At 41.2% G+C, this 27,520-nt stretch overlaps 1 protein-coding gene across 4 annotated transcripts in view; it reads left to right on the top strand.

The window, feature by feature from the left end:
• The first annotated feature begins 15,124 nt into the window (after positions 1-15,124).
• ide (insulin-degrading enzyme) overlaps positions 15,125-27,520 on the top strand; it is a 32,286-nt gene continuing 19,890 nt past the window's right edge. For 2 of the 4 annotated variants that reach the window (XM_076286009.1, XM_076286007.1), the window contains exons 1-5: positions 15,125-15,241; positions 16,510-16,694; positions 21,569-21,776; positions 25,172-25,341; positions 26,330-26,452. In XM_076286009.1, coding sequence (XP_076142124.1) covers positions 15,156-15,241; positions 16,510-16,694; positions 21,569-21,776; positions 25,172-25,341; positions 26,330-26,452 — 772 coding nt within the window. In that variant the 5' untranslated portion in view covers positions 15,125-15,155. The remainder of the gene's footprint in view (positions 15,242-16,509; positions 16,695-21,568; positions 21,777-25,171; positions 25,342-26,329; positions 26,453-27,520) is intronic. The other 2 variants (XM_076286006.1, XM_076286008.1) reach the window with 2 other exon arrangements.

The following is a 27,520-nucleotide window of genomic DNA, read 5'->3' as shown; positions in this document are numbered from 1 at the left end:
AATCGTCAAACGAAATGGTGACTGGGTTCAATCAACCTGAACTGTGGAACCAGCCTTCTGTGTCAGTTGGCCTGTCTCTGAACGACTCAAGGCAATACGAGCCCGTCTCCAGACTCTCCGGCAGCGGGACACAAACACCTCAGCAGAGGGGACTGCCACAGAGACCTGTTGACTGGGAAACAGAGGAGCCAAATTGACATTCAAAAGGAGACATACCAGTCAATGGCCACTGAAGAGTGTTATAGGATAACTCTGCCCGCATCAGAAATTGGCTCCATTTCTAAGGATCTGAGGATATAAAACATCTAATACTTCTCAAGGTCTCGGTTAATAATGCGTTCGGCCATTCGATTGTGGGTGAAACACAAAAGAGAGGCTAACAGAGGCATCAAAAAGAGACCAGAAGGCCTTCCAAGAGTCCACGGTCCGAAACAATGTCTGACGGGACTCCATGAATCCTCACCACATGCTGAAAGATAAGGTCGGCGGTTTCTCGAGCAGAAGGAAACTTGGGAAGTGCTATCAAATGTGTTGCCTTTGAGAACCGGTCTACCACCACAAGGATTACTGTATTTCCCACGGAGGGTGGCAGGCCTGTCACAAAATCCATGGAGACATGTAACCATGGTCGCTTAGGGATAGACAGAGGCAGTAGCTGCTGGCCGTTGTAAAAACCTTTTCCATGTCAATGAAGCGGGGAAAAAATGTATAATACCAATATAACAACTGCAGTGGGTGTGTTGTTAATAAACAGATGAACCTATTAGTTCAATATTAGTTCAGAATAGTGAAGTGAACATCAACAACCTCTCATCCTCCATGAAAGAAAAAGCTATCTTTAATCATAACTTGATACACTGCAAGAGCTAGCTGTCTATGTTATCAGACTACTCTTAATCAGACTCCCCTTATGATCTGCAGCAAGGCTGCAAGATTATCCCCTTAGCTAAAATGTTGTGGCGTATAACATTGTGTCCTAGAGCTAAGTGCGTCATAGCATCAATAATTTGATAAATTCACTGCTGTTGGTAAGATTACAACTTTGCTAAACTGGCTTCAACTCTTGGCAGCGTTGTCACTGCCAGAAGCACAAGATTGTGGAGCAATGCTTAATACACTCTAAAAAACATTGGGTTAAAAACAACCCAATTTCAACCCATCCACTAGGTAAATAGTGGTCGAGCCCAGCACTGAGTTATATTAGCCCCGAAAATTGGGTTGTTCGGTCAACCCAATGAGTTGGGTTGATAGTCTAACCCAAACATTGGGTTATCGTAACAAAACTGTTAGGTTAAACCTACATAATTGTTGGGTAGGCTATCTTATACAACCCAGGATTTATATTATTTTCACTGTCATCTCTGGGTTATGCTGACCTAATTTATGGGTTATTCTAAGTATCTTATTTTTCTCCTTAATCGAATCACTATTAATTAATAATAATTTAAATAAATGTTTGCAAATCATTAATGTTACAATATAATGTTTTAAAATCCATCCAATGGGCAACAATAGCCATGCAATGAAATAAAACAGTTCGACATTTATTTATTTGGCAGTTTATTTTTTGAACAGATAGCTAGAAAAAGCTTGTGATATTTCCATGAAGGCAGACAGATTCCACCGTCCGTTTTGGGGATCACCCCTGTGAATTAAAGAAAAAAAGAGTGCATTAATCACTGTTATTTACAGAACTTTATCTCAAGATTTTCATGAACCATTATCATTGAATGATGTTGACAAACATTAAAAATCCACCAGGAGACAAAATATTAGCGCAACACACTCGGAAACCATGACCAGCTATCTATGCAGTTATAATAACTTGTAGCTTCTAGTTCTAGATGCTAACGTTACCGGGTAACGTTATCTAAATGACTGTCTGATAGTGCTACTACAACCAGAGCCCGTCTTCTCTGCTACAACCAAAAACACCCAGTAACGTTAAGTTACATGGCTATAATATGAAGCTACCCTGAATGAATTAATAAGATGTTGTTTGCCATTATTATTACCGTATGTGTGGCTTGTGAAGAGACTAACATTACTTCAACTGTGTTGGCTAATATTAGCTGACAAACGTTAGCTGCAACCATAGTCTAGGCTACAACCACCACGAAGCATATTTAATTAGCATTGATGCTAGCTATATGGTCTGCTAATGTCAACCAGCTTGGTAGCCTATGCTCATTTTAGTTTGTTGTAAAAGTTCGTTTTGTTTCTGTCAGCAGTTCATACCCAGTGAACAAAGAACTATGTTTTTATGAGTCTGTCTTTGTGTATATTTAACATGAACAGTAATTGTAAGTTAATGTTAGCTAACGTTAGTTAGCATGAATGACACAATTATTAACCTGTTTGAGGCTGAACGAAATTGGCAGGCAGAATATCCATTCATATCATGAAGGGTAGCTTCTACATCTCTGGGTGGACTTTTAAAATCAGTCTGGATAAAACATTTTTAAAAAAGTTAAAGATACATACCTTACGAAATAGCCTGATTTCCATTGCATGCTGACAGCTGGTGGACTGGACGGTTGGAAGAATAACGACGTTTTTTCGAACTCTCAAATAACTATGCAGCTGTGTTAAAGTCACCCAGGTACTGGGTAGTGTACTCCACGTCAGGTGGGAGAGAGGAGGGGCGCTGTCCTAACTATCAACCCAACAAGCTGGGTTACAGAAAATAACCCAACATGAGTAAAAACAACCCCACAAAATGCCAGCCTCAACCCAACGTTTGGGTTGAGAAAATAACCCAGTATTTTTTAGAGTGTACATATGTCCAAGCTACAAGTTGCCACTTGTGCCCCTCATTTATCCAGAACCTTCTCTGCCCTCAGAACCTGTATGTCTTCCGCTGTCGCCCATTCAGCCAGTCGCTCACCATATGTATGGTGGCCGCAGGACCTGGCAGGGCTCATGGCCTACACACCTAGCCAATCAACAGTCAAAACACATCTGTGTCTACCTTGAAGCAGGAACATAACGTCCGTATGGCTTCCAGTGTTTGCGGCCTACACATGGAACAGGATAACTTGGGTCAAGTAGCATGATGTTGGGATCCCGGGACCTCTCTCAATTCGGAATCAAGAAGATTAGACAGGAGCCAGTGATCAAAATCATCCAATTATATTGAATCTTTGCAAACCAGCACAGCTGGTTGAAACAAAGAGTTTTACATTCTAAGAGTGCTTATATACTTCAGTGGCTACATAAGTCAAGCATAACTAGGGGAGCGCGGGGCACAAAGTAACACTTTTTGGTTATGGCTAAATAATTCTAAAATCATTTGAGTTTCACTAGTTATACTTTTTAACAAGCAACATACATATCTCTGTTACACATATGCACTGGAAGTTTGTTTGTAGGAGCTACTGTTCTTTTACAATTCCACCGAGAGTGGCGATAGGTTAAATGTTACAACCTGCCCCATATGCGGGGTTAGTTGTAACACTCATCCCAAAGGCTGTTTTTAATTAAATTAATTCAATAAATGTATCTGAATGTGTATGATAGAATAGGATCTGACTATTTATGATACATAAGTCATGAACTAACAACAGACGTGTGTCGAAAATTGACTTTATTTTCTATACGGAGAAATAATATGAGAAATATGCGCCAATGGAAGCTAAGAGTCGAACCAAGGTCAATCCTGCCAAGAAAAGCCCTCAAACCTGAAAACACATGAGGCAAAATGCAAAACATCACAAAAACTAACTAAACTAACACTAATATGCGCATATTTTTGTATTGCAACATCATTATACAGTATGAGTGGCTTAGTTGTAACAGCGCGTTACAACTAACCCCGCTGGGCCACATTTGTTATAAGATAAGCTAGCTCCTGCTATGAGTTGGCTACATGTTTCAAAACGGTGTTCATTTTTAGCCTACAAGACGGTTATTAAGATGATACAAGATTGGAGTCGGTGAGCTGCACCCACAACTCAGTAATGGAAAGACAAGTACCACCTAGACATTTACGTTGATGTCTTCAAAAGGCGTTTTGCTGCAGATGTACGTGGAAACACGTCCATACTGACTGAAAATTTGTGGAACACCGTCTCATAGTAGTGTGATTAACTGACCAATAGCATGGCTCGATCAACCCCCTGCAAATAGGGGAAAAGTCCGTGTTACATTTAACCCCGCGTTACTTTGTGCCCCGCGCTCCCCTACACCCATAGTCATACAACTCAAGCGTGACTACTCCTAATGGGTAGTCACTTAATCAAATGTTGGTGGTTTGTTACCTTGTTGTGAGCAGGGTTGTCGAGTGATCTTGTCCACAGATCTCTCATATATTAGAATCTCAGGCTTCTATGAGTATATCTTATTCTAGGGCTAGGGCCTGAATCACCAGGGGAAAAAAAGATAAGATGGGCTGTAGCAACCTAACAGCCCTGGTCTGCGTGTAAGTCTCTGGGGCCTGTACTATGAAGGGAGCTTAACCTACCCAGATGTAACCCAGGGTTACTTTGTTAAACCAGGGTTGACAAAACCTGGTTATCTTAAGTGGTGTTAATCGGTACTACGACGCTGATTATGAAGTTGATTTGTTGAGCCGGGGTTAACCTGTGCGCGTTCACATAAAAGGGGCCGGTTGCTTTCAATGATGACGCGATCACCTTATTTTACGGATGAGGAATTATTATGACAAGTTATGAGGAATTAAAACCCACTCTACGACAAAAATCAAATAAGTCGGCAGTGAGCAAAGCAAGGCTGTTGGCAACAGATCGGGTAGCCTAAATGCCTAAAAGTAAAGTTTTATTCCCACATGTTCTTCAAAATGTGTGTTACGGAGGATTAGTAGCTTACGGAATGTCTGAAATGAGTTGAAATAATTAAATAGCCTAATTTGAGTTCATAGAAAGGCCTACAGATGCAACCCAATTCAGCAGTGGGCATATAGATTACAGTAATAAGGATAATTGAATGTTTAAGTAGCCCCCATTGACTGATTTAGTGTATGCCTAATCCTGTGAACATTTCAGATGCAACACCATTGCCAAACGCACATGGCAGCAGGTGAAAATGAAACACAAAAACATTATTCAGAATAGTAGGTTTATATAGTTATAGCTTGCATTAATATTTCTTAATTATGAAAACATGTAGGCCTAGCTTATAGCATTCACTTGGCCTCTGTTTTACAGCTAACAAGTAACAGGTGTCTTCGAACACTATAGGAGGAAAGGCACCAGAGTGTTTTACAGAAGCAGAGGAGTTGGCCATCGCAAATAATAGTGGAAGGCCGATTATGTGTAGCCTTTATGTGCAGGGTACAGTAATATGACATTCAATTCAACAAGTTTGTTAAAATGGTGATTTTTTATTTATTAGGCCTACTGTAGGCTATGTCCGATTTATTTTAGGCTATTCTTGCTCAGATGTTCAGCATACTGTAGGCCTATGTCCGATTTATTTTAGGACATACAGTATTCTTGCATCACCGATTGAATACATGAATGTCCACGTACGGGCATTGCTATTAGACGTCTTCCTAGATCATCTGACAAAGATAACGAATTCCCTCGGCTGACAATCTATATCTTCATAGAGAATATCGTCCGGGTAGGCTATATTTTCTGGCGGTCTCTAAAACCCCTCGCCCTGCGAAGAGAGTCCCTCACGATTTGCTCCAATGTCGTGGATCATCCAGGTACGCCGACATGTCTCGGGAGAAATTGTTAGTGGAGGGGTGGTACTTATAAAGGGTGTTAACGGAAACCTCGGGTTAACCAAGAACATAACCTGGTCGGAGCAGGTTTGAGATGCAGCGTAAATTGCCATGGCAGCATACCTCGGTTAAAACCTATCCACCTTTCGTAGTACGGGTTAATCGGGAAGTTACGCCACACGTGATCAAGTTACTCTCGAAGTTACCCAGATAAGCCAGAAACCCCGCTTCGTAGTACAGGCCCCTGGTTTACCCGTCTCTCCGTTGCTGCGTGTTCAGCTCCCTTATGTTTCCAGAGGCCCATCCCCAGAACCAGAACTGAAAGATCACCCCCCTTTATTTTGTTCCAAAGGAAAAACAAAACACTAAGGACTGTAGAAATTATTCAATGACAATTGTAATTCAATGGCACATAATTTTCCAAAACTGCCAAATCTAACAAGAATATCAAACAAGGGCATTACATGTCTCTTAGCATTGACAGGAAAACAAACAAAATAAAATAATTAAGGCATGTTGACCAAATACAAACCAAAACAAAACATGTTGCCACTCTTAAGAGAAATAACTCTTGACTGAATTAATATGGTATGCTATCAACATCAAAACATCATTTTAAAAGAGAATTTAAGACTCCTCTGACAAGCAACACCTTCAAATTGGTCGAACTTAGATATTTAACTTCATAATTCAAGTGTAATAAATATCTTTTCTCTTCTCCACTCTCATTCTCTCTTTACACTGGCTCCCTGACCTTCAAGTGCAGAGATAGCAACCACTCACACACACACACACACACACACACACACACACACACACACACAGCTAAGTCAGAGGAGATCTACCTTATGGTTAAGTGTGTTAGTGTTTTCCGTACAGCAAGAGTGCCCTCAATGGTGACCACAGAATATCCTTTACCTTTGTGAAAAGGAACAACTCAACAGGAGAGAAGGAATTAGACTTGAAACACTTAACTAAATCTTTGCTTTAGTTTAGTTGAGAATAGTGTAGTAAATCAAACAAGTTTGAATCCCAAGCAAAAACAAAAATAATTATCTTATTGAGAGGAAGCAAAAAAAACAATTCAATACAATTAACAGTCAGATGCATCTTTCTTATGTGTATTCTCAGTTACAGTCTGTAACAGATATGTAACCTTCATGCATATCAGCTGGCCAACACACACACACACACTCTCACTCAGGCCTCATGTCGACTGACAGGAGGGAAGACAAAGACAAAACGGACTCACTTTTTAGTTGCAACACATACAACACACAGGGATGGATTACTGCACGGGCCTACCGGGCCCTGGCCCAGGGGCCCAAGGGGTCAGGGGGCCCTGAAGCCCAAGCCTTTGCATGGAATCATTGCCTCAATATCAACAAATCAGGATGTAGGCTATGAATTCATGAATTGAATTTAGTATTGGCCATCCCCAAAATGCACCAGAATACAGGAAATCACATCAAACAAATAAAAAAATTTCTGGGGGAGGACCCCCAAACCTCCCCTCCCACATATACGACAATCAGTGGGGGGCCCTTAATACATCTGGGCCCAGGGGCCCGAAAGTTCATAATCCACCCGTGACAACACATAACATGTTGCCTATAGTTTTAGACACATTCTGTCTCCTAATTATTTTTTGGTATATTTGATTGGCTGACACACAATGTTAGCAGCACTGGGATGTTTTGAATAGGCGTCCCCACCTTTATCTTAGTTTGGCCCAACTAATGCTGCTGACCATGGGCTGTATTTTCGGTCACCAGCGCATGGCGTAAAGTTCGTTATTCACCGGCGCGAAGTTGAATTCGTTATTTTGCACCTTTATTTTTTAAGCATTGCGCCCAGGGGTGTGGCAATTAACAACCTAGGGAGGGACCTGGCGCATTGTCTAAAAATCGCTATCATACACCATACACCACCTAAACCTGGTCAGAAGTCAATGGCGAGTTGTTCATATGCTATTTTAAGAGCGCATGTCAACAGTCATATTGGCAGGTGCACGCACCATCCTTCTATCATTCATGAACGCACACCAGCGCACGTCCATGCAAAGCATTACAAATTGCACGATTACAATGGTAAACATAATTAGAATAAAGATATTACGAAATACTGTACATCTCATGATGAGTAGTTATTCACCATCATTTGCAAATTGGTAATGACGGTTAAAAGTGATTAGGGGAGAGGCGAGAGACAAGTATGGAGCACAGCTGAAGACGCACTGTCACGAGATATAAGCAACTCCTCTGCAGGATAAATGTTGTTTTATTTAGTCATTTGAGCAACATTAGGGTAAGTGTTGCTTTTTCCAGCCTATGTTTTCTATGGTAACCCATTGTCAGTCAATAGTGAAAGTAACTGCATATAACTGTCTTGTCGTTGACTGACTCCTTGGTGAAGTTAGTTTCACTTTGCCAATGAGTTCAAATAATAGACGAGTGCAAATGCGTGAAGGCTATGCTAGGTTTTAGTAAAGCATGGTTTAAGAATGACTATTCCATACGGTCTTGCAAGCAGCCTCCTTCAAATGCGCCGTTGAATGCCAAAATACCGATGCATTTATTTGACATATCGCGCGTTGCGCCGTTAAAGGGAATGACAGATGTCATTCTCATTGGTTTAAAATGATGTTACGCCCCAAACACACCCATATGACTGATTAAAAGACCTAGGAACACCTTGTTACGCCATGCGCTCCACTTTTGAGAACGAAACCCCTCCCAATGTGAACTGGACATCCTACTAAATTTGAATAGACTTTTGACGAGTGACGATGCACTTTAGAATGTCATGATAGGGCCCCATGTGTGGCTGCCACAGACAGACAAAGCTGCCAAGTAAGTTAACTTTCCCTTAACAACGCAGATGAGGCGGATGTTTTCTTAGATTCCAATAGCTTTGCAGCTATGCCAAATAGTAGTTCAAGCAGGGACAGATTGACACTCAGACATGTTAGTATCAGATACCTTTAGCAGACAATTGCAAAGCACACATACACATAACCCATAGGTCAGAAACATACATAGACATACATGTTGAGACACAAACTCATAGACTCATGTTCCTGATTGGTTACCGTAAAGTGACTGGTCTCAAAATTTGACAGATTGTCCAATTTAGCAAACCCAGTGATGGTGATCCCCCACCCAGACCTAGCATCAATCATCTGTAACTCTGAGGAGATTCGTTGACTTAGACCGGTTTTGTGTGTGCACACAATCTGTTCCTTGTTTCGGGGGCAAAATGCCCAATTCTGTCACACACACAGGCACACACGTACGCACACACACATACACAGGCATGCACGTACAAGCCTACACAAAGTTGTAAGAGTAGGGGATGGACACAAATTGACAAGTGTGATTTATTTTCGCGGAGAGGATGTACAGGATTGAGCAGCGGCCATATTTTGTACCACAATGCGGTATGTCTAGTTTTGTTTTAATCCAACTTCAAGGTGACTTGTCGTTCAGTTTTTGTAAAAAAACACTAAAGTTTCAGATTTAAATGTACTGGTTTTACTGTCTTTGCTAATCTAGCTTGTAAATGAAGTAAAATAATGAAAAAGAGTGTAAATTGCTAGAAAGGATAGGTAAAGCAGGAGCAGTGTGAAATCCGTCCTACTCGCTTGAGTAGAAGGAGAAACAGACAAACAAAAAGGCAGACATACATTCCTGTAATATATAGATTTATAGATAGGTAAATAGATAGATAGGCCTTTAAACTGTTGTGGTGACAATGCACTTTGGTGGGAAAAAATGCATAGCAAGACCACCAGGTGGCACACAAATCTATCAATGTGAGCACATTTTCACATTTCAATAGCCTAATCAAAGTTTTCCGGACAAAATTTAATTTTGAAGGTCGACTCTCTCTCTCTACTGCAACTGATAATCATGTAGACTTGTTGGGAATCAGGCTAGACAGTTTATAGTTTAATAATACTGGCAAATATTTTTGGTAAAACCAATAGTCTACTTTTGGTGATTCTGTGGTCATTCTGTGGCTCTCATAGATTCGGTGGTTAGTTTGTACCACTTGACAAGTTCAGTTGTGATTTTACACTCTGATACAGTATTTCATTAGGCTATGAGATGTAACAACAGGCAGGTTAGTATAGTTGATCTGTTGACTGTTTGCAAATTATTGGCATGTCGCATAGGTAGAGAAAAGCTTTTGCGCTCAAACACTGCCCACTTAATCAAGCGTTTAAGTCTTTTTCTTCTGGATTTTCTGTGAATATCTCGAGAACAGTATAGGACCTAGGATGACCAATTGTTTTGTATGTTGGTCTCAAGGGGCCATCTCAACCCATCCCATAATTATTCATCTAGGTATAGCGCCACCATAGCCTAGAAATCTAGACGCACCCTAGCAGCAACAAATGTAATTTGCAGTCAGGGTAGTCTAGCAACTTAAACTTAAAAATTAAACTTCTATCAGGCCAATCACAGTCAGCGACGCGGTTCAGCGAGAATTTCTTGCTACTTGAAAACAAAGAAGATGGATGCTTCTGCTGGCGAATAGCAGTCTTTGAATCGCGACTCGAGTTAAGCTTTTTTTAAATTGGCAAAAGTTTGATCAACTAGCCAACTAGCTCCGCTGGTGGGAAAATGCATGGGACTCTTGAGTTGTAGCGATATCCTATTGCGTGCAGAGGAAATTTGAAAGACAACCGTTTATCCCACCCCTCGGATTGAGCACTGCCACTGCCTATGGTAAGTTCCCAGACCCTACATCTTGATGTGGGTCTGGCTCGTCAGGCTAGCGCCACCTAGTTAAAAATGAAAAATTAGGTGCTGTAATCGCAGGTATTTTTGTGTTATGTTCAAAACTGCACGAAATTTGAAGTGTAGGATCATTATGACACCTTCTGAATGCATGCATGTTTCGTGGAATTTCCTTCAAACTGTACACCAATCGGCCTGTAGATGGTGGTGTTGAGCAAAGGGTTGCTGGTACTACATTTCTACAAGTACGCACACACACACACACACACACACACAAACGCACACACACACAAAAACACGCACACACACACACATAAACACATACACACTTACACACACAAACGCATGCACACACACACACACACACACACAAACATACACACACACACACAGGCACAGACACACACACGCACACATGCAAGCACGCACGCACACACACAGGCACGCATAAACACACACACACTCACAAATACATGCACGCACACACATGCACACACACAGACAGGCACGCACACACGCAGATACACATAAATACACACACACACACACACATGCACGTCATGCGGTCTAGTTTTAAAATACATTTTGATGTATTTTGCCCATTCAGGCACTTCAGTATCCCGATTATTATTGGGATTTTGAAGTATCCCGGTTTTGTATTTGCGCAAATTCATATCCAACATCATAACCCCTGATAACCTTATCCCGGTTATCAGTAACCAGGATATGCTGGTGGAGGTGGAGTAATCCAAAAGAAACCAGGATACTGTTCCATGTATAGGCCTACACCTGATCCCAGTTTCTCATGCATACGTGTGTGACTGTGCTAATATAACTTTATTGTTGGTAACCAGGATACTAGTATTAGTATAAGGAAGGAATAAGGAAGCAAGGGAAGGAATCGGGCCAAGCCTCATAACCGAGCTACTGAACCTCCAGCATGGGGCAGTCGTGAAAAGGATGTACAGGACTGAATGGCTATGCAATACATTTAGTTTAATGTAGTGTAATGCTATACTATCTTACTACTTAAAGGGATATTCCACCATTTGGGGAATTACACTCATTTTCCAACTCCCCTTGAGTTAAAAAATTGATGAAGTCTAGGATCATTATCACACTCTGAGGATCATTATGGGATCATTGATATCGCATTCATACTGTACAACATTCCAACATGGCCTGAGTAATGTTTAGTCATTAGTTCAGTGTCAATTTCAAATTTATTTGTTATGCTCAATATGTCAAGGACAACTGAAGGCTACACTGACAATGTTTGTGGTGAGCCTCCGGTATTCTATAGGCTACAGCTGAAAAAATATCACACAAATTCACCCTCCTTATCGATTACATTGGTAGCCTATACTTTACCTTACCTGGAAAAATCATCACCCTGTGGTTGCTTTGCATTACTTATTACTGAATGCTTCTTCAAACGCCTCTATGCTAAAAAAAATTCTGAAAACTGGATATGACAGAATATCTATTTCTAATCCCTTTCGCATTGGGATTAGTTTTACCCAAGGTATTTTTTCCGGACCGTTTTACAGGAGGTAGTCACCGTAATTGCTACTGACATTCTCCGTAATAATTACTGACATGATGCATTCGGACGGGACTAAAACCCCTGGCAATAGTTACTTTACCCCACGTCCCCACGTAAAACTAATCCCGTCCGAATAGGGCTTAACTAGATTGACTGGCACCATGCAAACTAATTGCATTAAACACACCTGGCTCCACCGGAAACAAACGAGCGCACAGACAGCCTTTCGTGCACGTAGCCTATTGTAGGCCTATATGGGTGGCCATTTTGAATTGTTCTTAAATCTCACTTCCTGTTTGAGATTTATTTGGGCCTTCTAAGATGTCTTAGGATCACCCAAAGAACAGTACCAAATGTCATGCTTCTATCCACCGAGTAACAATTTTTCACATAATCCCCCTTAGGCTGTTCCAAGTTAGCCTGGTCCTATACCGCCTGTGACAAATTTTGGCCGGAAGTACGTAGGATGGTAACACCAGGCTAGTTCCAAGTTTAGTTAGCTTATAAATATTTAAAATGTGTAACCTGCAACCAGTTAATCGGGAATTCTGGCTGCACCTGAAGAACACCTGATGAACTGCTATAAGTTACAGTTAGGGTGACCATTTCCATAACACCAAAAAGGAGGACATTATGTGGCATATCAATAAGTTACAATGGTGTACATAGGACTCTGGTATACTCTAATTTACAATACAATTTTGTGTGGTTTAAAGATGATGTTTGTGTAGCTGAATAGGAAAACATATTAATGAAAGTCAAAAAGTGTTTGTTCACAGAATTTATAGGTTTAGTCAGATATATATATATATTTTTCTTTTTCGCATGGCCAATTTTCTGTCAAGGATTCCCGGGACACTGAAAGACCCGGGTGCACGAAACTTGGTGGGCATGTAGCCCCACATGGATAGCATGGAACCATTGTTTTTCGTTTTGATCTGTAGCGCCACCTAGTTAAAAACGAAAAAGTAAAAATGAGGTGTTGTAATCGCAGGTATCTATGACCTAACATGGTCAAAACTGCACGAAATTGGAAGTGTAGGATCATTATGACACCCTCTGAATGCACGCCAAGTTTTGTGGAATTCCGTTCATGGGGGGCCATATAATAAATTAATTTATGTTACTGTACACCAACTGGCCTGTAGGTGGCTGGACACAGTTTTCTGTGAATATCTCGAGAACCGTAGGGCCTAGGAGGACCACCTTTTTTGTGTATGTTGGTCTTAAGGGGCCATGTCAACCCATCCCATTACCACTCAATTCATGTATAGCGCCACCTAGTTAAAAAAAAAAAAAAAATGAGGTTTTGTAATCACAATATCTCTGGCTGACATGGTCAAAACTGCACGAAATTGAAATTGTAGGATAATTTTGACACTCTGAATTTATGTCAAGTTTCATGGACTTTCGTTCATGGCGGGGGGGGGGGGGCATACAATAAATTAATTAATGTGTACATTTAGTGACTGTACACCAACAGAGTTTTCTGTAAATATCTTGAGAACCATAGGGCCTAGGATGACCAATTTTTTGCATATGTTTGCCTCCAGGGGTATTGTTAACCAATTCCATATGCACACATGTGCATAAACAGATATTTAAACACACACATACATTCACAGTAATCATACATATGAATGACACATACACACACAGTAGATATATGTATGCATGCATGCACATGCACACCCACAAGCACATGCACGCACGCACACGCACACACGCACACACACACACACACACACACATAAACACGTACACGCACACAATTCAACAATTTCTCAGAATTATGAACAGGCAAGATGGGGGTGGGGTTGTATAAAATGTATTTTACATGTGAAATCTATGAACTAATCATGTTTTGGTACTTGTTGTCTAGCAGATACCAGTGAGAATTGAGTTTGCATAATGCAATTCAGTGAGACAGTTAGAATCATATATGCCTTTCACCTTTTGTTTTTAGCCAGCAGCCAGACCAGCAGATACCCTGACTTTGCTGAATTAGTGAAACTAAGCAGGAACAAAGTAGGAAATGAACACAATTTGACAAGTGTGACTTATTTTTGTGGAAAAAATGTGCCGGACTGGGCGGCGGTCATATTTTGTACCGCTCTGCGGTACATCTAGTTCAATACGTTGTGGTGTTCAAAAACTGATCACTGAGATGAATCTTTTAAAGTGCAGAGTGCCACAAAGCATAACATGTGTGGACTTAAATGTAAAAACAAATAACAGGTAACATACATAATACATTTTTTTTGTTTTTTTTAAGCATAAATAAGCTTTTATGTAAACAAGAAAGGAGATTGTTAAAAAAAATGCATTCAACTGCTCAAAAAAGTTTAGCATTTCTGAAGTGCTTCAGTCTTTTGGGGACATGTCTTCAGTGTCTTCATCTGTGTGTGTGTGTGTGTGTCAGGCTTGTGCAGAATTCCAGAATTGAATTGAAACAGGCTCTTAAATTCCAATTCAATTCTTGAATTTCACTTGCATTTCAATTGAGGTAGCAAACAGGAAGCGAATTGCAATTTGATAAGATATGTTATGCTGCTTGATGTTGCGCAGGACGCAGGACAGGGCATTGAAAATCAGGACTGTCCTCCCTAAAGCAGGACGTCTGGCCACCCTAGTTACAGTTGGTTGCAGGCCTACATTTTCTCTTCCTTCTCCTTTAATTGGGTTAATGGTAGACAAGGGTCACTTCGATTTGATGCTGCGTCCCCTTGCAAGTGAGAAGTCGATAGTTCTGTGTTGCTTTTACGAGACTTCTGATCATTGAAATTGCATCAGCTTGGGAAGAAAGTTGGGTGCCCACAGGAAACTATGTAAATATTTGTTTGGCTAGGCTCATTAATGTAGATAGAACAAAGACGGTTAGAAATGCCATTATTAGTTGCTGTAGAAAGTCAAACAATAGTAAAAAAGTAAAAATAGACTGACAGGTAACTGCTTTAAGTTTACTGTGTGCGCAGTTGTTTTACTGGGCCGTATTTTGTCCCGAGTCTCCGATCTGAAATCCCGACTTCAATGATCGTTCCATTGCACATCAGTTAATTTTTTGTATCTCGAGTTTTTCGAGTTACGAGTACAATGGAACGCAGCATGATTGGTCATGCCTGCCTCGTCATGGCGATGTCAGCCGCATTCGCTTTTTGTTATCGAGGTCTGTAGAATGCTGCAATGTGTTAGCCGGCCGGCCCAGTTGACGAGAATCCCACGCATTTTAAGCTCCTGTCGACATTTCACCCACGGTTTTAGGTAAGTAAGAAAGTGATTTACTTAACAACGACAGCGCAATTTATGTATGAAGTGTTTGGTCACGATCAAACACCGTTTATGAACATGGGTTTATTTGAAAGGTAACGTTACCCAACAGTAGCAGGCCTAGAAGGTAGTGATAGCTAACGTAACGTTAACATTAAGTTAGCAAATGGAAAAACCAGGGCAGTTTGTCCATAGAAGAGCCAGCTAGGTTTATGAAACGTATTCGTAGCATTGCGTTCTACAGATGTACATTCTTTATATTGTATGTATATTTTATATAAATGTTGCTGCTGTATTTACGTCCAGTAACGTTAGCTACCTTGCTAACATGTTCAGCTCAGCGCTAACGGGACTTGGGTAAATCTAATGCTAACTGGTGAGCGTAGTATTGGGGGTATTGACATACAGTGTTACCTAAGGTTAGCTCTGGCTACCAAGCATGCTACCAGGTCGTCCCGTTGTCGAAGGCATTGCACTCTTGATATTTTTATTTTAATGTGAGTGACGAAGTAACTAGCTGCTACTTGGCCACAACAGTATTTTAACTGATAGCTGCTAGGCCATGATGGTGCTAAATCAACTCTAATGTCAGGTTCACTGTCTGTGCAAGACAAGCTAACGTTTCAAATCACAACGAAAGGGTTTTCAGAAACAGTGCATTAATGTTATTTCAAACCATTGTACGGCAACATTATCAGAAACTTAAATAAAAAAATTACGTTGCCCTTCAATTCCTGTTATTGAGTAACGTTATCTTGATCGTGTCACAATTATGTTGACTCCCCGCTAGGCCCATGCGAACAGGAAGAATGCGAGAAGTTAAGCCGGTATCGTCAGATAAGTAGACGTGGGCAGACAGGTGATGCCTCTTCATCGGTGAATATGCTAAGCAGCAGTGCTTTTGTCACCTTTTTAGCTTTTATTTGTACATGAAAATGCCTACGATTTGTAGAGATTACCACTGCTCTCAAACGCCAGGCTGTAACGTTTAGTTTGGTCATCATGATGTATTATTCCTAACCTAAATAATCTAAGCTGTTAGACCTCCTCTGTGATGGTTCCAGTCGCTGCAAAATATTGCGTCCAGCTCTCCAGATACGCATTCCATCCAGCGTGTGACTCTTGGAGAACAATTTGAGTGCATGGCTACACTACCAGTACCATAAATTGTGCCTGACATAATCATGTGATCAAATAAAATATGCAGCTTGGATCCTGTGTGGGGGCTCTAGTTGACTCCCTTTCCTTCTTTTTCACTGCAGCTCTTTGTCGTCCCTGGCCCTCAGCATGACAGACCCGGCCGTGAAGAGGGTTGCGAGCGAAATCATCAAATCGCCAGAGGACAAGCGGGTCTACAGGGGCCTTGAGTTTACGAATGGCCTGAAAGCTGTGCTCATCAGCGACCCCACCACAGACAAGTCCTCTGCAGCACTCGATGTCCACATAGGTGGGTAAATCCTGTCTAGCCTCTCTTTTCATACAATGGTTATATATATTAACATTACATTTGGCCTAAGCATTTTTAACCAAAGCGACTTAAAACATGGTAAACAGTTTAAAGCTTTTAAAAACAATTTCTACAACAATTGTAGAACAATTTAAAACTATTTAAATTGGATAGATAGATAGAAAGATGCATGCTTATTTAATTAAAAAAACCCTCACTACATACCCAGTGCCCATGATTCTTTACTACAGGGGAATTGACAAGTAGGGTTGCACAATTAATCAATTGTTAATGGATATTGCAATTTAAGCTAATGCATTTAGCTAATCTCAAAGGCTGCAATTAATTGTGCTGCTTGCAGCTCTGTTGCAGGAGTGCTGTCTTTCTCATGCATTAGGCACTAGTGCCGAACTTGAAGTGAAATTTGGATTACCGAACTTAAACTCTACTTTCAAAAAATATATTGCACATCCAATCACAGTATCTGTCAGAAAAGACACAATTATATATTTTCCTCAAGTTGTGCAGCCCTATTGGCATTTTCTGGTTTTCCTACTAAAACATTTAGGCTAGTTGTTCCTCTTCCATCAGCAGTACTGTGTTTATTACATAAAACACTTAACCATGCCAGAATTGGAGCCAACTGTTGTTTACCACCCAGTCTTCCTATTTTAACCCTACACGAATCAGCACTTTGCTGTCTTCTGTGGAATGTAAGCAGTAGTATTGCATTGTTGGAAAACAGAAAAACCGACCTGGCATGACAGTTCTATTTAACACTGCGTTTTAAATAGTTGTACCCTCAGACAAACACACACCACACACACACACGCAGAGCAGACTTCTCTCCGATTAGTTACTCAACCTCTTCACTTCTAAATAATTCAGGTTTTCTCTTTGGAAGGTTTCTTTTAGATGGAGACATGACATATTAAATGGTTATACTTGTAGCCAGAATAGAAACCCAACATGCACTATGCGGATAAACCGATGAAGATACAAGCATGTCATTTTTTCTTTATATAGTTTATATGCAAAGCACTTTAATGGACATATGTAGGGCTTTTAAAAGGGATACTGGCAGTGACCCATTCAGTCCAAATGTATTTCACACACTGGGAACAGCAGACTGTGCTGGTGTGAGTGTGACACAGTTGGGAGAGCTATGGAAGTGTGACCCAATTATTATCGGTTATCTTAGGTCAGAGCTAAGCCTCTTAGAGGAAACTAGTCTTTGTGTCTGCTGTAGCGTAATGGTCGCAGGTTGCTATGATATTGCTTAGGCCTCGTCTGTCATCATAAAGTTAGCACTCCTGTGGAGTTTACACTATGATCTGTTGCTGTGTAGCTCATAAAGTCATGTCACCTACGTCAGCTGCCCCACATATTGGAACTAAGTCACTTGCAACAACAGTGGAAGAAAATCGGAATGTCCTTCTAAAAAGCATAATTTATTACATATTTGCCAAGTATAACTGTGAATATAATATACTTCTCTGAGCATGTAGCTTCAATTGCAAAATCAGGTTTATCCTTTACAACATTAGGAAGATCAGACCTTATCTGACACAAAATTCCACACAACTTCTTGTTCAGGCCATGTTCATCTCCAGGATGGACTATTGTAATTCACTATAAACTGGCTTACCTGCTTTTGTAGTAAGATCGTTAGAGCTAAATCAGAATGCTGCAGCACGCCTGGTCTTCAATCAGCCAAAGAGGACACATGTAACTCCTCTCCTAGTTACCCTCCACTGGCTCCCTATACTAGCCAGAATTAAATTTAAATCTCTCACTTTCCCCTGTAGGACACTGACTGAATCTGCTCCCTGTTATTTTAATTCAATGATTAAGATGTACATCTGCCCACCGTGTTCTTCTGATGAGCGTCTGTTGTGTCGACCAGTCATAAACGCTATGTCAAATTCAAAACTCTTTTCCTCAGTGGTAACATGTTGGTGGAATGAGTTGCCCAGTGCTCTCCGTTCCTGTGATATTTTTGGGTTCTTTTAAAAGGGGTCTAAAGGCATCTGTTCAATATGCACTTAGTTCAATAAGCACTTCTTGTATGTTATGGTTTGTATAGTGTATAGCCGATTTTCACGTGATTGGCCATGACCGGCGACCGGCCGGTCAGTCTGAGACATGCCGATTTTATGCCCCAGCTGAACCACAAGCGCAGCTGAACGGAGATAACCGATTGCAACATTAAAAATAATCAAAGTTTAGCTATCATAGGCTACATGATAATAAGATGTCAACGAGCAGCGACATACAGTAGCCCTAGTAGTTCTACTCCACTTAAAAAAATGCCTTAATACCCTAGTCTAGCAGATTGAGAAGTGGATGTCGTAAAAAGTGAACTAACGATGGCCTATTAGAACATTAAAGTTGCTTTTGACATAGTAGACTACAATGAAGAAAACTGATGCTCTGAATACTGAATCAGCTGTCTCTGAAAATTTCTATAGCCTAATTGATGCATTTAACCAGAATTTGGATTTAAGTTTTTCACCGCAAAACAGACGTGCGCTGTTTTCATATGGTGGAGCACCTAATCGCTATTAGCACTTCTCCCCAGTGTTTGCGTGATAGCCTACTCCCACTTTTCCCTCGCCCTCCCATAAATTCATCAATGCATATGAAAATATGTTCAATGGAAGCATGTTCAAATGTATCATGAAAATTGTTCTTATATCTTTAGTTGGATATTGGATGTGAGAAGAAAAAAAATGGGTGTTCCATAAATGCATTTATATTAGTAGTCTGAAAAATAATGTCCCACACTGGGAAGCATTATAGTTTGATACTGCAGCTGAAGTTAGACTTGAAGAAGAAACAGCCATTCCATTATTGATAAGTTTATTAAATGTCTGTTTCATTTACCGGTTCCATTTCTTTAACAGCCATTTCATTATTGATAAGTTGATCACATTTCTATATTAACATGTTCTATTAAAGAAAAGATAGAAAATAACTTTGTGTGTGGTGTAAAATGGTAAGAAGAAATTAAATCGGAATCGGTTAAAATCGGTATTGGCACGTCAAACTCTATGAAAAATCGGAATCGGCCCAAAAAATTGCAATCGGTGCATCTCTAGACATTACTGTTTATTATTGCTATTTTCCTGCATTTTTATTGCTTATGTCGTTAGGCTATTGATTGAATTGACATTGTTTTTAATTATTGCTATTCTCCTTAAAGGTGCTCTAAGCGATGCCACACGTTTTTTAGGCTAAAACATTTTATGTCACTTATTGCAAACATCACCTAACCAACCGCTAGCTGTCTGTGTCCTAAATATACTGTAAAAAAACACAATCTCTGTGGACAGCCCAGACTGCAGAAATGGCCACAAAAACAACCTGGGCAAACCTAGCCCATAAAAACATAACAAACTGTTCCAGCAAATCACAGAAGAGATGCACGTTTTGGAGAGTTTCAATTGCACAGGAGCAGCACAGGAGGGAGGGGGAGGAAGTAGCGAGCTAGCTCTCTGTTTTGTTTGAAAGTCAGATGTGACGTTACCCAGCATCGCTTAGAGCTAGAGATGCACCGATATGGAATTTTAGGGCCGATAACGATAACCGATATTTATTGGTTTGTTGTGGCCGATACCGATACGATAACCGATAATATTACTCTTGAAAGAAATTGTGAAAACTGATTTGGGGAAAGCATTTAATAACCATAATTTTATTGCAGTAATTTTACCTACCACCAAATGATGGACAGAACTCATAATAGTCCTCAATAGTACAGCAGTCAACATAACAGTAGCCTAGCCCTACAGTATGTGGCTCCTTTAAGTGAACATGACGTCAGTGAATTGCGAGTAAGTGGCTAGAGAGTATGAATCGTTTTAATTTAGGACTAAACACTCATAAACGGCTCAGCTGGGAATAAGCTACAGTATAGCGACCAAATCAGAGTTTGTGAGGGAAACTTAGGTTTAGTTTCAACTGCGGGTAACTGAATAAAGCTGCAACTCCTCGGACTGTATCTTATGTTCGTCTACTCTGTTGCGCACAACCCGCTGCAGCAGAAATTAAAGGGGTTAGCCCCGAAGGTTTTAATAACTTATTATGATGACCTGTCTGGAACTGAAGCAGGAATGGTTAGCATATTTCTAGGTAATAATACAAAACCCAAGCTAAAGTAATGCAAATATAATACTAAAACACAACTTAGAACTAGGCCTACTTATGTACTCGTCCCACTAACGAGTTTGTTTATTTGTTTCCCCGACCAGCGCGGTAAAGTGCAAACACATCAGCACAAGACGACTCTAGATAGGGCTGAGCTCTGCTCTGGTAAGGTTAAATGGCGGATCATTCACGAGAGGATTTTGAGATGCACAGATTCCCAAATGAACGCATATCCACATATTTGTTAGAGTGGTGAAATACATTCACACCGTTGACATTATATTGAGGAAAAAGTATAGCCAACCAAGCTCAAGTAGCTCAGTGTAGCCAGACGGACCTTACGTAGGCCTAAATTAGGACTTTAAAAAATATCGGCGCAAATTATCGGCCAGAATTCTGTTATCGGACCGATAATAATATTTTCATTTTTTCACTTATCGGCCAATAATATATCGGCCGCCGATATATCGTGCATCCCTACTTAGAGCACCTTTAATGTAGTCTGTCCAACATTTTTAATTGTTCTGTTAAATGTAAGTATTATATTGTTTTGTATTTGTATGTCGCTTTGGACAAAAGTGTCTGCCAAATCCCATAACCATATAACTTATGTAACTATAACGTATCTCCAATCAAAATCAGCATGTCAATGAAGCTTGATAATCAGAGTATGGCTCTTCATACAGTATTTACCCACAATGCACCTCTGCCTCTGTCTCGTTCAGGTTCCCTGTCGGACCCCTCCAACATTTCTGGCCTGGCTCACTTCTGTGAGCACATGCTCTTCCTGGGCACTAAGAAGTACCCCAAGGAGAATGAGTACAGCCAGTTCCTCAGCGAGCATGCAGGCAGCTCCAATGCCTTCACCAGCGGAGAACACACCAACTACTACTTTGATGTATCTCATGAACACCTAGAGGGGGCGCTAGACAGGTGAGTGCAGTGGTCATTCCCTGCCTACAACATTTTCTTTTGTAACCTTTTAGTTGTGTACATAGTTTTGTCTCATCATATTACATATAGACTTTGAGATTCTAATGGTAGAGTGTAATAAACTTCAATACGAGGGCTTGCTTTAGTGACTGATTCCTAGGGTTTCAACATGTCGTTCGACGTCTTAGGTTCGTAGTGTAGATTCTGACCTCAGTTTGCCAAGTCGGTCTTGGCAAGTTGAGGTTGTACAGCAACAAACTTTGTTCTAATTTGGGAGAGTCCTGGTGAAGGTGTAGGCCCTCACACAAGACTGGTTTCAGGGTGTGTGGTTTATGAAGGAGCACTGCAGTAGGAACACCCACGTGAATGTCATCTGAACCGCCTGCTCAGCTGTGCTGAGTCAGAGAAACACCTGTCATGCTGCAGGTTTTTTTTACCTGGTTGGTTCGTGCCATTGTGTGTATACACACCCCAAGGTGTGAGGCTTAATGTGCAGGGCCATCTGGAAGGCATACTGGGCTCTTGGGTTGGGGTTGGATTGCATTTTTATCCCCTTGACCATTTAGGTTGGGTTTGTCCTTTTCATTAGAACATGTGGTCAAGCTCAGGTGTCCCCCCTGTGGATGACCTTGGGCTCACATGTACGACCTTGGAGAGTATTGTGTGACTGGCCCATTAACAGGGCAGAGTATTCCTCCTGTGTCCAGGATGCTTAACACGTTTGCAATTTAACTTCTGAACATATTCTATAAAATATTTGTCTTACAGAATAATAGTAGTAATTTTGTAATGCTCAGTGCTAATTATGGTATTTTTCTGATATATAATATATATATATATATTCCAATTCCATGATAAGCTCCTGAATATGGTTAGTTTCAGGTTGGGTAGGTGGGGTCTCTGATGCCACTGCATTATGTAGTGGGTAGTTGGTGACACCAGCTGTCAGTAACAAGAGAAAGGGTTTCTTTACAGGGACATTCAAACCCAACCCCCCTAACGTTACATGAATGCAAATGAAATGCATGCTGTAGGTTTCAGAACGTCTACAGAGTGCAGAAATGTGAAGTGTAATGAAATGGATCTACCTGTTGCCTGTAATGAAGTTTTTGCAGGGACAGTGTAGGCTGCAGCACATTTGGTGAACATTTATTTGACTGATCTCAGGGCTGTGGCACACACACACACACACACAAACAATAGAACTCACATGACTGGATTATGTCAGACTGGTTCCCTGGCACTTGCTCTCTGAAGTAAATGAACAAATAAATGTATATTATTTTCTTTATGTACCCAGATAACCTGTGGTATGTATAGCTAGCATGATTGCCGTACATAATAGGTTTTAGGTGATCGATTACAGTGTGGCGGTAGCTGACTTGGACAATGGGGGGGGGTATTAAGATCGTCTTGGTAGTGTATTGGTCTAATTGAGTGCCTGTGACTTTAAGACGTTCGTTATTAACACAGTTAAAAGGCTGCTGATGTGTGGATGCAATTCATAACGTTTTCTACATAGTTAAAATAAAGGTTCGTACTTCTCCTTGGGACAAGCACTTTTGAATTTTGGAAAACACTTTTCCATTTACATCGGGATTTTGCAAACATTCAGTGTCGGAGTCAATAAAATGAGCCCTTCAATGAAATTGACAAGCAGCTGTAAGTAGGCTAAGCATGCTAAATTCGACATCCAAACAGTATTTTAACGTTAGCTTTGAGATACTGCTTGATTGCATAACTTAATTTAGTTTAGTCTCTTCAATGTAGAGGTCTGCGCGGGACTGATTTTTCAGTCCCGCGCCCACCCGCTCCCGCAATATTTTGTCCCGCTCCCGCATTAATGTGTCATTTTTAGTCCCGCTCCCGCCCGCATCTGTAACATGATGTCCCGCTCCCGCCCGCTAAAGCCCGCATGCAGGAGGGATAGCCTATTCAGCTTTTCTTTCTGTCTCACGAAAGGAGCACACACACCTGAGAGACTCCAGATGTCAGTTTCTTGGTTCTGAATGTAAGCTAACAACTGAAGTAGGCCCAGCCTGGTGCCCTCTTCCTCTGTCATGCTTTCGATTTCGAGTTTTGACAATGAGCAGCAGGAACAAATTGAACCCACGTAAACGACAATAATATAGGCTATAGGCCTGCTATCCATCAGTTATGCTTAAACCCCGTTATTTAATGCTGCCTAACAGAACATCCAGCTGAACTATAGTTATGAACATTACTTTAATCATTTCCATTTTTAATTTTACGCACATATTTAATTTGCGGGAGTGCAGTGAATCATCGGTTTGTCCCGCACCTGCGAACGCACCTCTCTCAACCCGCCCGCTCCCGCAAAGAGCTTTCAAAAGTTGTCCCGCGCCGCACTCTTTTGCGTTGGCTCCCGCGGGTCTGCTGTGGGAGTGCAGACCTCTACTTCAATGAAGCCTACTATGTTGTGATAAGACCTTAGCAGAGTTCACTTTAATGCAGCAGTTTTTAACAAATTTGCGCAGCATGGTCACGATGCTAAGCGGATTTAATAGCAATTTAGCCAGACGTCTTCTATGCATTGCTTCTATGTGGCAACAACAATCCTTCAACAATCGTGAATAGCCTACTTTGTTAACTGCACATGCAGAGGAGGGGCAGCGGGCTACGAGAGAGAGCGGGGTGGGGTAAGGAAAGGCTGCGTGCGTAAAAAGCGCAGCTCAATGGCAATGCAAGGATTGGATCTTATATTTAATTTAAAATAAATTAAATTAAATTAAACATAGAATATTAATCTGTGGCGGCCGATTTTGATTTCATGGCGCCCCGCCACAGATTAGTCAATGTATGGGAAACACTGGATTAAACTGAAACGCAGGTTTTGTTTGTGGTTGTGTTTGACGTACATTGTGGTACAAATTACTTTCCCATCAAGTTCTTTCATTTCTATTCTTATTTACATGGCAGTTGAAACAGATGTTATTAAGCATGTCATGCCCAGGGTTGTATAGCTTTGACTTCACTCCCACAGTCCGTATCCCGCAGAGCATGACTAACTCACAAAAGGAAAATGGAGCACAGAGCTTTAACCGAAATGGAGCTTTAGTGTTCTTTGTATCACCTTCTGTGTTCTCTGTCAATGTTAGCAGCAGTGACTAGTGCAAGGCCTCAACGTGCCATTTTACATGCTAATGCATGCTCTTCTTTTATGTGGTTGTCTCTGTGTTGTCTCAGTGCTGCCGTTTTTGTCTATGTTGTGTCTCTGGGTCTCAAATATGGTCAGCTGCTTTGTGTGTGTGTGTGTGTCTGTGTCTATCCCCCTCCCCCCATCAGTTTCTTGATTAAGTTGACGTGGTATGTGTTTATGTGTGCGTGTGCCTTGGTGTGTGTACGTTTGTGTGTGTGTCTGTCTGTCTGTGCAGGTTTGCACAGTTCTTCCTGTGCCCTCTGTTCGACGAGAGCTGTAAGGACCGGGAGGTGAACGCCGTGGACTCCGAGCATGAGAAGAACCTGATGAATGATGCCTGGAGGCTCTTCCAGCTGGAGAAAGCCACGGGGAACCCCAGTCACCCCTTCAGCAAGTTCGGAACTGGTAAGAGCAACACATTGCCAGAGGGCAAGTTAAGATCTGGTGAGAGTAACACATTGCCAGAGGGCAAGTTCAGATCTGTTGAGAGCAACACATTGCCAGAGGGCAAGTTTAGATCTGGTGAGACTAACCCATTGCCAGAGGGCAAGTTTAGATCTGGTGAGACTAACACATTGCCAGAGGGCAAATTGGTGGAGGACACTGAGGCACAAGTGGCTACAGAGTCTATACCATGTGCGGGTACGAGTACCTACTGAGACCCAGGTTCAAATCTGACCTGCGGTCATTTCCTGATCCCATTCCATTACATCTCTCGATTCCTGGCGATCTTCACTATCCTGTCTAAATAAAGGCAAAAATATAAATATATAAAAAGAGAAATATTTTGCCCATGTTAAATTAAGAAATATTTGTGCAGAACCTCACACACATTTCTGAGTAATGCTTTTTAAAGAAACATTTTAATAGCTGCTGCTTTTTCAGGCTCCTTTTAAGGTGATTGTTTAGGATGTGTTTTTTTGCATGAGGTGAATCACTGAATATTTGTATCTTACCCAGATGTAAATCTCCCCCAATATATTTGCATTAAGGCTATTCTGAAGCACTTTAATGCCAATAATTGAATTTGGGTGTAGTCAATGCGTCTCAACTGGATCCGTTTTGTCTTGGAGCTGAATAGCCACTGGGGGGCAGATTTGAGTCATGTGAAGCTTTACAAGGCAAATAGAGATGTCAGACGCCTGTGGGTCAAGTGTCGTTCAGCAATGGTTGATCTTCTATGACGGGAATACCTGTGGGTTTTCAGCCTTTACCATTACTGTGCCTTCTCTTACTCTTCTGGTCAGAGATAAGTATACAGTAGATTTTTTTTACCGTTAACAATTCTGAATGAACGATAAACCCAATAGACATGGCTATTTTATCCTTGAAGGCAGATGAGGGCGTGTGTGACCTAATCGTAGCCAGCTAACACTTTTTGAATTATTTTTAGGGAATAAGCTGACCCTGGAGACAAGACCCTCTAAAGATGGAATCGATGTCCGCCAGGAGCTGTTGAAATTCCACTCCACCTACTACTCCTCCAACCTCATGGGGCTATGTGTGCTAGGCAGAGGTGAGCTGTGTGTGTGTGTTGGGCTCAGATGAGCACTGTCTGTGTGTGTTTGTGTGTGTTTATGGTGTGTGTGTGTGTGTGTGTGTGATGTGTGTGTGTGTGTATGATGTGTATGATGTGTGTGTGTGTGTGCGCTTGCGCTTGCGCGTGTATGTGTGTGCGTGCTTAGGCTTGGCTGAGGCCCAGTGTGTGTGTGCTAGGCAGAGATGTGCTGTGTGTGGCTGTGTTTGTGCTTGGCTGAGGTGTGTGTGTGTGTGTGTGTGTTTGTTTGTTTGTGTGACTGGGCAGAGGGAGGTAAGCACTGTGTGTGTTTTAGAGGCTTGTATATCAAAGATAAAGTGTGGTGAAACTAAACATACAATGATATTCCATCTTCAATTCTCAAATTATAATATTTAATATTCATTAATAAACTGTCTCCGGTGATCAAATGTCTTCTGTGGTTTCAACTGACCCCCTGGTGATATGAGTAATAAACTGAAATACAATGCAGGCTTCAAGTAGGACATCCGTCACTTAGATTCGTAGTGAAAGAGTTTTTGAACCCAAAAAGAGGAATATAAAGATTTCCAAATACATATTTAATATTGCCTTCAAAGCCCAAGATTGCCATGTTAAAAAATTCTTGTATCATGTGTTCATGTATACCTGTTGGATCATCTTATCTCATATTAAGGGGCATCGTAGGATCGTGTGTCTCCAATTGAAATGAGTGCAATGTCTGTGTTGGCGAGGGCAAGGTTTGTGACTGTGTTGATTGATTTCTCATGTTGGTCGCAGACCTTGTCACTCATCACTCACGTAGTCTACCGAGCATCATTGTCTGTCCCCAGGCCAGTGTTTGGGCCATGAAAGCATTGTACATTGTCATCATAGTAAATGTTGCTGCCAAAGTGACTCTTTGTGTCATTGTGTGGTATGCCTCTGGGCCAGAGCAGCTGAAATGCGTCTTTATTTAATCAGAGAAGACCTACTGAGATCAAATCTCCATTTCAAGAGAGAGCTAGAGAGCGGACAGTGGGCGAAATGGTGGGGAGGAGGCTAAAAATGCATGTAACCAATTGTAAG

This window comes from Alosa pseudoharengus, unplaced genomic scaffold (assembly GCF_046254945.1).
Source record: "Alosa pseudoharengus isolate Yale_2024_CS ecotype anadromous, Long Island Sound unplaced genomic scaffold, YU_APseudo_1.1 YU_APseudo_1.1_scf_15, whole genome shotgun sequence".
NCBI classification, from domain to species: Eukaryota; Metazoa; Chordata; class Actinopteri; order Clupeiformes; family Clupeidae; genus Alosa; species Alosa pseudoharengus.
The sequence above is the reverse complement of the archived record's forward strand: the minus strand, read 5'-3'. Positions and strand labels throughout refer to the sequence as shown.